The sequence below is a fragment of the Bradysia coprophila genome, unplaced genomic scaffold (genome assembly GCF_014529535.1).
Source record: "Bradysia coprophila strain Holo2 unplaced genomic scaffold, BU_Bcop_v1 contig_151, whole genome shotgun sequence".
In the NCBI taxonomy this organism is placed as follows: domain Eukaryota; kingdom Metazoa; phylum Arthropoda; class Insecta; order Diptera; family Sciaridae; genus Bradysia; species Bradysia coprophila.
The window spans coordinates 6,989,611-7,003,872 of NW_023503423.1; the positions used below are offsets into that span (position 1 = coordinate 6,989,611).

Here is a 14,262-nt window from a genome sequence, read left to right on the forward strand (position 1 = left end):
ATGCACAAAGTTTCGCTGTAGAAGGACACATTTCACTTATTCATCCAACATATCGGCACTGTTGACATGAGTCATTGCATGTGTGGTGTGGACAGCTGAGACTTCCAGCATTTCAGAATTAACCATTTTAATTACAAAAAATTTTAATAAGTGCGTCTCAGGTGCCTCTGAAACTTGCAAATTTTACGAAATATGAGGGAAAAACTTTGAGCATTGAGCTACTGTCGCCCTCTACGTAGTTGGTCTTCAAAAATATTTTTTTGGTTATTGGTAGATGTAATGTTGCTCTACTGCTAGAACTATTCATTAGCTTCATATCTCAAGTATCCCCGCCTCTATGACTGTTTGAAAATCAAATTTTTTCAACTTTAGCGTATCTTTGCCGGCTTCACCTGCACTTAGGGTACCAAATTTTTGTACAATTGTTATTAGAATTTATCGTTTGAAACCACAACCACTCTCTCTGTAGACAGGACGTGCTATGCACCAATGTCTACGACGGTACGGATGAAAATCAAAAAATTTTGTGGAACCTTGGTCAGGGCTCCGAGCTGACTAATAACATCCAAAAATATAAAAAGTTCATCGAAATGCTCAGTTAAAATTCATTCAACCGCACCGTGTTGCATCTTAATAGTATGGTCGGTCACATAAGGTTCTGAGTGCGCCGTTCTTCAAAAGTCTCTATTCTATTTTCAGTCTCACCCACATTTTTAACATCACAGAAGCACAGAAGCGTTTAAACTGTAGAACAATTTTCCATTCAAGTTGTTATTACGAATTACCTCTTCCAACGATAGTTTTATCAGACATCAAAGGATATGCGACATTATGTTCATCTCTGCTGTTATTAGATCTTTCCCAAACTTTTCATACATCAATCAACATTGGAAGTCGTGGATCTTTGGAAGTGCAATCTTCCGTAGACGGTTGTTGCTAACTGTGTCCCAGATTTTTATTGTGTGATATAACAACTCGATCGCTCTAAAATGTATACATTTCCTTAAGTCTTCTTTTTTCTTATAAAATCTATAGAAGAAAACTTACGCGGAAGTGTTTCGTTAAAAAACGAGGCATTATACAGTACACCGTTCACAGTAACAGTAGCTGAGTGGAAAGATGAAACTAAAATATTACAAAGTGTTTAACACATTCAAAATAATTGCGGCTTGTCAACTTTCGGCACCCTGGACTTTACTTAAATAGTCGTGGAATGTCTCCAAATAAATTTCTAAAAATCTAGAATTCAGTTTTGGATTTTTGGAAATTTATTTGGAGGCATTCCACGACTATTTAAGTAAAGTCCAGGGTGCCGAAAGTTGACAAGCCGCAATTAATTTCAATGTGTTAATTGAAAACTAAATAAACGTGATACATTGGTACCATTCGTACGGGTCCATTCCTCTGTTTTATATCGAAGAGTGGATCATAAAACCTCTTTTTTTCGGGCGTAAAACTTTAGGATTTGAGGTAGGTAATCTGAGTAAAAAAAGAACATTCGAATTCGGCGTTTTGCAAAATTGATACTAAACCTATAAGACCTGTGTAGTTCGTACAGGCCCAAAAACTTCTTTCATTATTCTGAAACTCATTAATAACCAAATTTAGTCGATTCAAAATATTTTATTTCAATTTTTATTTTAAAATTTAAAACTACAATAAATCACGTATATTTCCTCTGAATTCGGATATTATGCGGTTACACACATAATACACGATTGGGGGGAGTTTATTGAGAGATAATCTAATCGATAAAATTGTCATTGCATGAATATACCTACAGATAATGTATCGAATGTGGGCGATAATTTAATTATTATTTAATTGAAAATGAGACATGATTCACTTAACTATAAATGTATACGAAACGGTAAACTTAAAATATTTTATTTACAATTTCATGAAAATTAAAAAGAAGAAAAACCTGAACAAAGGAAATTGCAACATTTTTAATTCAATGCAAATAATTTATCAAATTCACTGGGATCGGTGAACATTCTACTTTAATCATTCAATTTTATTTAAAAAAAGGTTTTTTTTTGTTGTCTTTGGATTATTATAAACGAAAAAAGTTATAAATTAATTGTATGCTTTCTATAGTATAACATCATTCTTACACGCCAAACTGAATGTTGTGTAATCGAACTAACGAACAAAATGATTTATTCAAGCAACCACGTATTCATCGGTATACTGCTAAATGCTTGATTCAAAATATTTTTAAACAATTTGCCAATACTTTGTGATGCAGCCGGTCGCATTTCTTGTACCAATTCGTTGGCATTTGTGTTCAGGAATTGATTGATTGCTTCGCCTATAAACGTTTTTTTTAAATTAAAATTTCGTCCATCAAAATTAACGTTCATTTAAAAATGATGTTCGCTTTTTTCAGTGGTGCCAGCAGACTTAAATCATTTATAGCTCGATAAATATGCATTTCCTTGAGTAATATATGTGTTCCCCCCCTAATTGGGATAGTTGAACACACATTGGACTCTCCGGAACGCATATTTAGCGAGTTATTGATGGTTTAAATCTGCTGGCAGCACTGAAAAATGTAAATGATCCATTACACTTCGAACAACAGTCAACTCACCCAAAACATTCTGACTGTTTAAATTGTCTTTAACCTTAAATCGGGCACCCTTCATTGTAAAATCAATGTTCAATTTATCGATATCCATGTATGACACACCGTTACGTTGGACTTCTTTTCCATATACCTTGGCAATGGCTGTGATATCAGCTGACGAAAAAAAAATTAAATTTATGTTTGTCCATTATATCAATCAACAACAATGCAAATTCAACTTACAAAATTCGGCCCAAAATTCACCATTCGATCGGACTGGTAACAGCAACACATTCCCAAAAACTTCGTACTTTCCTCGTGACTCCACACGAGGTACGGTAAGCCTCATATCGATTCTCAATTTCTTCGAGTTGGAAAAAAAAATGTTTTTAATACGTTGGCAGAGAACAAATTAAGTCTGAACAACCTTAACATCACTCCGAACTTCCTTAACCGTATAGTTAGACGATCCTTTGACGATAATATTGGAGAATAGCGCTTTCACACGTACAGCTCCGGCATCATTTTCCATTGCCATTTGTTCAATGTTTAGCGGTTCCAATGCGGGCACTTTAAGTTCCGGTAATCCATCCCTTAGGTACGGTTTCAAATGGTTGAATGAATTTTTGATGCAGGCATTGATCTCTGGATCACTTCGACTACATGGCATTACATAGACGGCTGAAACGAGAGAATTTTCTAATGAAAAAAAGGTTTCATTAAATCAATGGCCTGCAATGGCCTGCACTTGTTTGACAAAATATACTGAAGATTTAAGAAGAAGTGCAATTCGTTATTCGAATTTCGTATCATGTTATAAGCAACGAATCTATTTCAATTGCATTTATTTTTAAACATAATTTCTTAAACTAAGTACACCGCGTAGCTCCAGTATGTGTTACAATCTATTACTTCTTTTATTACAGTTTCGCCTAATATTTGATATAAAATCTTTTACTTCATTTGTTTTGATATATAATTTTGCTATATTATTTATACGCTCATTTGTGTCTTTTCAGATGATAAGCCGCTTTTAAAAGGTTTGTTTTGCATTTTGCACTTTATAACGAGAAAAAAGAATGGCATCGACATTTTGAAACCTGAACGACACCTAAAGTATAAAGGACTTTTGATGTGTGCACATTTTGTTTAACTAAACTTGTCCTGTAGTTTAACCGTACTCACTAGTTCGACCTATGAAACCATTTTTGTGGAACTGTAGTATCATATTTAGTTTACCGGCCTTTTTGAATACATAAACGTTATTTAAGTAACTTGTCTGGCTTGAGTGTACCGACAACTCATCTGTATTGGTCACAAAGCTTTATCGATGTCAACATTGCAAAATTTAGGTTAAAACTGGTGAAGTAATAGATTTTCCATCTATCAGTTGAACGTAGTGATGTCTGTCGTTTGTGCGACGTTAAAGAAGCTTAGTCTGTTTCAAAGTGCATTGAGTGTTTATGTTTCCCGAAATTTCATCATGAAAAACTGAGACTATAAATACTTCAATTAAATTGGATTATAGTGATATGGCGCATCCCCAACTGATTGCTTAATTCAGGTCTCATTTCATTACACTTGATATTTCTAATTTATTTCTGAATGAACCGAACGAATTTCGAGTGAATAAAAATGCGTGAACAAGCGATAAGTAAAAATGTAAAATATTTAAACTTTTGAAGGTTCAAATTGGTAAACAGCAACTTTGCATATATTGCTAAACCTCATCATATGTTACCAACAACAACAATTTTTTTCTTTATGAAATGCTAGCATTGAGCAACGAAATCAGTAAACAAGTAAACAATTGTTGTATGTGATTCGCATTTCAAGAAGACACTGGTGCTATGCGGTGCTGCATATTTGTGAGATTAGCGTTTTATATTCTTCGTTATAATGTTAAAGTGCAAAATTAATGCTTATCTCCGGTCAATTAATCTGAAATTTATTTGTCGAATGTTTATTTGAACTTTACGAAACACGTTACGTTCACGTAGAAATTACGAAATTTTCGTACCAACTTCTGGCAGGAAAGAATGAATTTTCTTATGAGTATAAGAGTTATATGAGCATGGTATACAAAGAATTTTGTAATTTTTGGGAATTCCAATGAAAAAGTTGTATGAGTAAAAAAGGGCGGTATTCAACTTTCGACCACACGATTGATTTTTTACGTTTGTTTCTTGTGATCCAAAATCTGCATAATCGAAAGAAAAAATAAACCGAAAAAACCCAAACTATCAATGAAACATGCTGTCCACTTTAGTTGCATAATATTTTGTTGAAATTGTGTTACAAATTTTATGGAAATTCCTTTGCATGCTATAACGGCATATATCTAACGTCGTATAACTCGACGTCTATACTCACTTCAATAGGAATGTGAATTACAGTCGGTAAATTAATTCTGCATTTTAGAATCTACAAGGCCGTACGACTTATGTTTTTATTTTCTATATGGACAGATGTTGTAGTTTTGATAGAATTTTCAACTTTCGTAAAACATAAATAGCGGTTAGATCGTGAACTGTTGGCTTTCATCAGGAAATGCGGCAATGCTCTATCAGAAAAGCCTCAATGGCAGAAGATGACTTTTCTTCGCCAATTTTATAACAATTTCTAAATTATTTTTAATTTATTAATGTGAATCTTTGGAATTAATAATAAAATATGTCATGAAAGAATCGATGTTTTTTTTAGACGAGTTCCTAGCACAAGAAAATGTATAGAACTTTCCCTCTCTCCTATTGCGTTACGTCGGAGAACAATAAAGAGCCGAATGAAAGAAAACACTTCAGAAAATTTTAATTTCCCTATGACGACGACCAAATAGAAAACATTTTTGTGACGAACAACCCAAATCTGAACAATACCACAGAATTCGGACATCGCTTATGAATCCAACTTTGACATTTAATTTACTTAGCCTGTCAGAAGCGACAAGCTATGCTTGTCAAGTATATCAGCAGTTTTACTATCGGATCTATTACTTCATTTGATCTAAGTATTTTCAAGAGATTGATTATAAATCTTTTACTTCATTTTGATGAACATGTTTTTCGATATTTAACACCGCATTAGCCCAAACTTGTTATTTGTTGCTAGAAGTCTTTATCGATAACAGATGATAACCTTCCTTAACAACCTGAAGATACTGCTTGATTGTAAGCGTCTTGGGCGTTTGATTTGACCATTTCTGGTTCCAAAAATACAAAAATGCCCATGGTTCCAGTATAATTGGTATCCATAGGTTGCTTCTTCTTTCTTTGGAATACGTCAAGACATTCTTTTGTTGTGTACTCGTTCTCAATGCATTTATTTTTAAAATAGAATCATTTTTAATAGGCTTGGGACGGATCACGAGCTTCGTTTGATATAATGCAGATTATAGATCAGATTCTCGTAAGCAATTCTCGTCTAGTCATGTTCTCATTTTCAAACCTGTAATTTACTTTTTCAATGAAACAGCATTATCACTAATGTGGCTAGATGTTAGCCTTATACCTCTCAGACATTGAGTATAAAAAGAAACAACTTGCCAACCTGCCATGTTTTCGTTGTAAAAACATCGCTAAAAGTTATTATTAGGCTTAGAATACCAGGCAGGAAAAAAATTAAAATTAAAAAACAATAATTCACAAATCATGATGATCATGATGCTAAAACGAAATGGCCATTTCTTGTAAACATAGCAAAACAAACACAACCTTGGAATGTTATCTTAATTTTATTGAAATTCAGTTTTGTTAATTTTTGAAACGATTTAAAGTCAAAGTCAAATAAAACGACGGAAAAAAAATTGTCGTCAAAGTCAAGAACAAAATTCAAAACAAAAAAGGAAATACGAAAAAAAGTCCAAACCCATCATCAGTGAGCTAAGCAAAAAAATTTCCTATGTTTACGTTTATTTACCTTGTTTTTACTCGAATAAACGACAGGTCCAGCCCAACTTATTTATTGTTAATATTGATCATATGACTCAAGGTCAACTTATTTTTTTTCTTTAAATAAAAATTCAAAACGACAAAATTACATCGATGGATGCTGTTGAACCAGAGAGCACAACATTTTTTTTACCATCTCAGCGTTGATGTCATCGAACTTTCTGACGTGCAAGAAGGTTCAAAAAAATATTATTTTTTTAATTGCCTTAAGTCCACGTCAGGAGGTACAACAAAGGCAATAAATTTAAAATGAACTTAACTCGCCAACAAAATAAATTTTTGCTAATCCGTTTTGTCGCAAAAAGTTGAGGGAAGCGAATTGTACAAAACATGTTGTTGGCATGGTCAAAGCATTTACTCAACATTTACTTTTTCTGCGTTCGATAAAACCAGTTCCTGTCGATAGTAAATCTCACATCACAAACGAAACCTTCTTAAGAAGTCTAGTTGTTGCAAAATTGGTACAACTGCATTGCCGAGTCTTACTAGAAAATCATTTTCCGTTGGCCTCCTCTTAATATATCAACATTTTGTCTTTCTTTATAATGCGCTTTTTGTACGTTCGTCTCGAATTTCGAAAATGAAAATGTTCCGCGGTTTTTAATCTCCAACATTAATATAACCTGATATGAATCCGTCAGGAGTGTTACGTCATATTTCAAACTAACTTTTGCGTCCCATTTTTCTTGAGCTTTCGAGAGCTTTGAGCTTTTTTGAAGTCCAATGAAATCTACTACTTTTCAATTGGAATCTAAAGGAGCTTTCGATATCTATGCAAAGCACTGATAAAATGAGATATGTTGTTTTGACATCTCACGCCAAATTGCTGAGTTGTACTACAACCATAGAATTAAACTCGATATGTGCTGATGCTAACCTACTACACCCAAAAATCCATGGGCACCAAACCTAGCTAGAAAATGTCAGCGCTAACATATCAATCTCATGAGTGACTCCAACTGTTTATATTTGATTTTTTACATTTTACCTTGCTGTTAACTTGAATTTTCAAGCAAAGATGAAACAAAGTGTGTGAAAAATGTCGTTCAGAGTGTGACCTACTAAAAACCATTTAATTGTTGCTTGGTACGTCGCCGCACGACACTCATACGGTGACTTTCCATCTAACAATCTAAACATTCGCTATTTGCATCTATAATTCAAGCTATAAAACTTGTTATTACTTCCATAATCAAATAATGTAATCATATGAAAGAAAAATTGCATAATTTCGTGTGTGAAGTGCGTTCTATGTAGTGAGACGATCATATTAAGCAGGTATAACAGTGCACGGTATAGATATACGGTACGAAACTCGATGAAACAACCTTAAGCAAATATCATCAGAAATTTATGGTTTGCGCAAATGAGGAACGATTCACATTTAGATAGACGGATGGCACATAAAATTGAGGCAAATGTTTAACAATTTATCAAAATTAGAATAGTGTAGCTTGTTGAACTGATTTTATCGGTGAGAGCTCAATTGAAAGACAATCTTCTTACACTAATTTTTTCATTAATTTGAGTACTATCCTCGTTATTATCCTCAATTTAAATTTATAAACAAATGAAGCTTCAACTCGAACAAAAATTTATTTTATTGCTACTGTCTAATGAAACTCGATGTTTGTAGTGGAACTTTCCTGGATGCTTTGACACCAATAGAAACCTAACTACATTCATTAAGGTGGTAAAAATGCACCGTAGTCTTTGCGTTGTACCAACGCACTTCAAGCAAAAGTGCTATTAATGACAGCTGCTAAACTTTTTGTATGAAATTTTATCCCCACTCTTTTTACAGTGTAAAATTTTGTATGGAGCACTGTCAAGTTTCAGTACCCTATTTAGAGTACAACTTTTGCTTGAAGTGCGTTGATTGAACATATAAAATTAGAAAGTAGCAAGGCGGTATTTTGACAACGTCAAAACGAAGTTTGTTTGCTAGAGAGGGTATTGCATCAATGAATCGATCTCTGTGGCTTTCAAAACTATGACATTAGACATTAGTACAGTGGATTACTTTGACTATTAACTAATCATAGCCAACCTCACAAAAGCGCAATAATATTTAAATAATATTAGCATTTTCTAAGTAACGGGTTTCACAAAGAATATTTCAAAAAGTACCCCTCTTTGCGAAGTTGACTGTGTCTAGTTTGCACACAAATTTTGGAATGCGATCGGACTGCCATTGGTCAAAATTTCGATCGATTTATATCAATCTAATCAACCTGAAAATTGAACCCATTTCCTCGAGTTTTTCACTGAACATTTCCATATTTAAAAACATTTTTTGTGTCATTTTCTCGTAGAGGTGTGACATCATTTTCTCAAGTCGGTAACCCCTCGTATTTGCGTCTTACGGTTCTAGGAAAATCTAGGAAAATTTTAATTTTCTTGAAAATCGTCACTCAATTCAAATTTTATTTACACCAGCGATTGTTGCGGTCTCGGAACCGTAATAAGGTATTTTTTTGTATGAAATGAAATTGAAATGCAATCTACACTCAACATAGTCTTAGCAGTAAAGTAGACGTAGCCTTAATTAAATAAAAATAAAAATGAAGAAAAAAACATGCACTTACGCTTTTCGAATGCAACGATTGGAGTAATCAGAGCAGTTACAAATAGTATCCAACTGACGATGTAATCCATTTTCCTTTTGCAATACTTCAAACTTTTACGAATGCGAGTGTTGTATATAATATGAACCGTTGAAAATAGATCTGATTTTATTTTCCACTGTTATAAGATGTCTTGTGGTCGAATCACATTTGAAACTCGTACTGAATGGAAACAGAAACCGAATTCAAAATTTGAATGGTGGTGTTTCAATGGTGGGTCCAAACGAAAATCACACACACAAAGGAAGCAGCCAGAGACAATGTCGTATTATATACCAAAATCGTCACGCTTTGTGGGAGTTCTCACTTTTTTCGGTCAATTTCCAATTAATTCGACAATGACAAAAGTTTATTTACCAATCAAACGGACTTGGTCATAGACACAAAAATTTTTGTTTTTACTTTGTGTTTCAATAAAACTTCGTTTTTATGATTATTTTTTTGATGTAATAATAATCGCACAGTTCACAGTTTTTCAATTGTATAACAATAAGCAATTTTAATTTCGTTACATTAACATTACACAATCAACCAAATATAATATAGGTTGTTTTGTCGGTCAGTCTTCGTGATGGTATAACAAAAGCTTAGTTTTAAAATCTTTTTTTCTTTATTTTTAAAGAAAATAACAAATGACTTGTTGTAATGGCCTGTCTCCGTTTCAAATGTCTAGAGCCTAGTAAACTCTATACTTGGTATATTCCATAAAAATTTCATGAAATAATATAAAAGACCACTTGATGCATGCGATGTTGGAATGAAAAGAAAAAAAAATTTTATGCAACGAAAGTATAATTTTCGCGTATAACGTAATAGGCAATAACGTCTTAACGTGTTCGTTCTATTTCACTCTCACCAAACCGTTGTATACAAATTCTATATAAAAATGCTAGGTTTTACTTCTAATTAATATTAAATATCAACGAAATTAAATTAAAATGATCAAACTGAGCATCGTCTGTTCGTAATGCAAGCGAATAAAGCACCTTTTCAAGTAAACACGTTCAGCAGTTTTCGTTAACTTTTATAGTTTTATTCGGAATATTCACTCAGCCGCATTTTATGCGGTGGGGTCGTTAATGAGAGTTTGATATGTTCGTTGACGAAGTCTTTTTATTTTTCGCGTGAAAGACGGTTGAACGATTAACATAGATTTTTTTGTTTGCTTGTTTTCAATGTTTCGCTGATCCCACGGATCGATAATGTGCACATACTATCAGGGAATATTCGTAGAAATGAGTTTTATATGTCTTCTTGTGAGATGACCTTGTCGGATTATGTGCAAAGAAAAATTACCAGCTAAAATTTTAAACTAAAATGTTTGTTTTTACGAATTAGTATTCAAAAATTTTTGCGAAATTGACTTTGGGATCGTTACATGTTCATTATGCACATACGAATGTACCGACGAAATAAACAATTTGCCATAATGGCCATCTGATTGATCTCAGGTGTTATAACTTGTCACAGACGGCAAGGATATTAACAGTTTTACTATCTAATCTATTACTTCATTTGATCGAAGATTTTCAAAGATTGATTTCAGAAATCTTTTACTTCATTTGTTTTGACCACGCTTTTTGTTATATAAGACCTCATTTGAAGATGCTTGTCGTTTATTATTATTGTCGTTGTGGATAGCAGATGACAGCCGTCTGTAACAGGATAAGGCAGAACGAAATAGTTATTTAACCAAACGCGAGGTTTTTTCAGCAAATGAGAGATGAGTTCTGGAATTGAATTCGCTAAAATATCTTACGTTTTTCAACAACGATATTGGACGAAGTATCGAACAGTTAGTTATATTTATGAACCGTCAGATACTCTGACGACGTGACTAGAAAATCACTTGCATGTATGTGCACGTGTGTATGTGTTGCATCACCTTTAGTGATCTGCGCTGGATCTGTCGAACTAACGACCGTTTGCATTTAGTCGGTCAAATAAGTAAAAATAGTTTTTCATTAAAACTCGATCTGATCGTTCCGTTGTGGACATGGCTTGATGACTCAAACACTAATTTTCTGCCTGGAGAAGGATTACGGCGTCAATTCTCTTTTCTCTATTCAATCAAAACTCTATTGGTAGAGAACGATTCACTCTTTCACTGAAAGATGTCGCTGCGACAAAACCATTGTCAACAGAAAAATAATTAATTTTTTACTCGACGCATTTCAGTCAAATAAAATGCCATCGTATAACACATTTGATGGCCACATTAATTGTAATTCACACCGTCGAAATTCAAAATTTTTCTCACGCAAGTCTTTCTAACGCAGCGTCATTTTCATACCTGGAAGCGTTCGGTTCACTTTTTCACTGACTCGTTCACTTGAAATTCAAATTTTAGGCACTCTTACGGCGTGAATTTGAAAATAGAGTGTTATGATTAAAGAGAAAGAGATATTTTGACAAGTACCCCAAGGCAAGTCATAATAAACTGGTCGTCGGTCCTCTCGCTCTCAACGGTCCTCTCGCTCTCAACGGTCCTCTCGCTCTCAACGGTCCTCTCAATGAATTTGTGAACATTGGATAAATTATCTTACAACACAAACAATAAACCGAATAATATCATGTGTATGACTTTACTGATTTCAAACGTTACCAAATAACCACGGTGATGTTGTTTAGTATATTTCATAATATCTTACATCCGAAATCTTTTTTTTTTGGAAGAAAAGAGAAATTTTATAAAATCAAAATCGTATTCGAATTCGCGACGGTCAAGCTCAAGTTTTATTTTACGAAATTCGCTAGATTTAAATAAATTTATGTAAGAAAATCTAAAACCTTATCAAATTTTGTCCATCTAAATTTTATTATTTAATCTCCCACAACATTAATCAAATCTCATATGTAATGTGTTGTGAATAATAGGGTGGACAAAAACGAGGAAATCTGCTCCGCCCAGGGAATTAAGTTCCGTAATCATATGTAGGAAGTTTGACCACACCTTGAAAGGAGGACATGTTGGCTCAGTGGTAACCAGACAATCAGACAATTCCACAAGGAGTTTTTCTAATGATTATATAGCATTGATAATGCATTAAAGTTCATTCAAGCTTCATAATTTGGGTAATTGAGTTCCAAACAACGATTTTATTTCGATTAAGAACATAATTTATGAGCAAAAAATTATTCTAGACCATAACAAAAAAGTTTTTAGTTTTTTTTATAAAGCTGATTTTGTGTTCATAACATGTACAACCCGATGGAGAAGGGTCTTTTGCCAAATGAAGAAGGACAATTTGTGTACATCTTTGCTAAATATCCCGATTGTCTTATATGTAAATTTTCGCAATTTCGACTGAATAAAAAGATGGCGGGCTGCACGCATGTTGACGAAGGTTTCTGACTTTGCTTATTTTCTTAATTTTTCACGATACTTTACTGAATTAAAAATTAATTATGCAAAATTTCCATGCATAATATAATGCAAAAATACTTCAAATAACGTTCGGCATCGAAATAAAATATAAAAATGTTTTGTTTGGAACTAAATTACAGTGGGTTTGATGGATGTACGCACAGAATGACTCGTATGACATAACCCAAATACATATGTTTCTAGCCTACATTTAGGCGTGATATCAATACGCACGTAACTTTCTTCAGAAAATATTTGCATACTTTGAGGCGTGGTTCGGAAGTCACTTTAAGCCGGTGGTCCAGACCGCACTTTTGATTGGCCGTAAATAGGCTCTTAGTGTGAGGTCTCTACACAAATCAAATCAAGTGTGTGACTAATCTATCTGAAATTCTGATTTGCGAATTTCAGGAAAGTTTAAGACATATCACTGCTTCATTTTTGCCCTCACTCCGTACATTTTCATTTCGACTTGAAGAAAAATCAGGCTAGTCAACGCACTTAAGCATGAGTGCGTTGGACTAGTACGTACACGTTTTGTCATACCCTAGTGTAAATCCTTTAGGGAAAGCTTTGTACGATATAAATTTCGATTATATCTCGACAGCATCTCATATATTTTACCTGAAATTCGAGTAGAATTTTAGCTTTCATACCTATCACATTTAGCACTGCGGTTAATCTCCTCTCTTTATTCAGAAATTCTTTGTTTTATTCTATCAAAAATAAAAAAGTGAGAAAATTGAATGCGATCCAATATTTATTTGTCTACCAGTCTTCAGGTAGGTGGATGGAAGACTACCAATGGAAATATGTGGAATTTTTCAACAATTTTTTTTTAATTGCATGCAGTTTTGTTGATTCGACCTCGCTCATTTTATGCATTGGTGTTAATGTCCAAAATCCGCCGTACTTTGACTTCAGAAAAAACAAGCTAAACCATAAAATGTGACCATAAAAAATTTGTTACAGGATTGTATACCGGTGTCAACGACCTTGACTGAAGGTAGATCAAATTTTACTAACGACCAACGAAATTCTTAGAGTTAACAATGCTATATAATTTGGGCAGTCGTTATCCTTGAATTGAACATGTGTTTGAACACGCAGGGGCGTCGGATTTATTTATTTTAGGAGTAGCAGGAGTCAACAAAAGATTCTCAGCACAGAAACTAGACTAAGGAAGTCTGATGAAGAAACTGAACATATTAGCAACATCATCTGATTTCACAGTTCATGATTTGATTAGAAATGCGACAAAAGGTCAAAATATGTGTCTCTTACTGCTCCGCTTAGTCGGCGCCTCTGGCAGATGTAATAGAGCACGCGACTATTTTTTTTTAATTCTCTTACTTATTAATATATAAATGATAACTATGGCAGGTATATGCATAAAACATCGGTCATGTTTCGTTACAGTAGACAATAAACGAATACGCGATTACTGAAAATAAATGTTGTTCATGTTAATGTAGATCAAGATCAAACCACGAGTGATAAAACTAAGAAAAAAATTGTATCTAAAACCAAATGAAAATCTTTCTCAACTTGACCTTCCGACCGTTTATTAAAAATAATTATTTTTTTTTGTATTGGTTTTAGTGCTTCACAAGAAGACAGCAAACCATAATGTGTTTTTACATAAGCTTTCTTTTCCTTGACATCACATTATAAGTTTCTTCGATTGTTGACTTTAATTTGTAACATTTGAACGATCATCAACTATTATGCAGGCAGACACTGTGCCCG

At 33.6% G+C, this 14,262-nt stretch overlaps 1 protein-coding gene across 1 annotated transcript; it reads right to left on the reverse strand.

Annotated features, from left to right (window-relative positions):
- Positions 1-1,608: 1,608 nt before the first annotated feature.
- LOC119074673 (protein takeout-like) lies at positions 1,609-10,148 on the reverse strand. The gene is made up of 5 exons (XM_037180956.1): positions 9,108-10,148; positions 3,000-3,253; positions 2,816-2,936; positions 2,597-2,746; positions 1,609-2,314 (listed from the first exon to the last, which is right to left on the reverse strand). The coding sequence occupies exons 1-5, from the start codon at positions 9,175-9,177 to the stop codon at positions 2,163-2,165; spliced, it is 747 nt and encodes a 248-aa protein (XP_037036851.1). The 5' UTR covers positions 9,178-10,148; the 3' UTR covers positions 1,609-2,162.
- Positions 10,149-14,262: the final 4,114 nt, after the last annotated feature.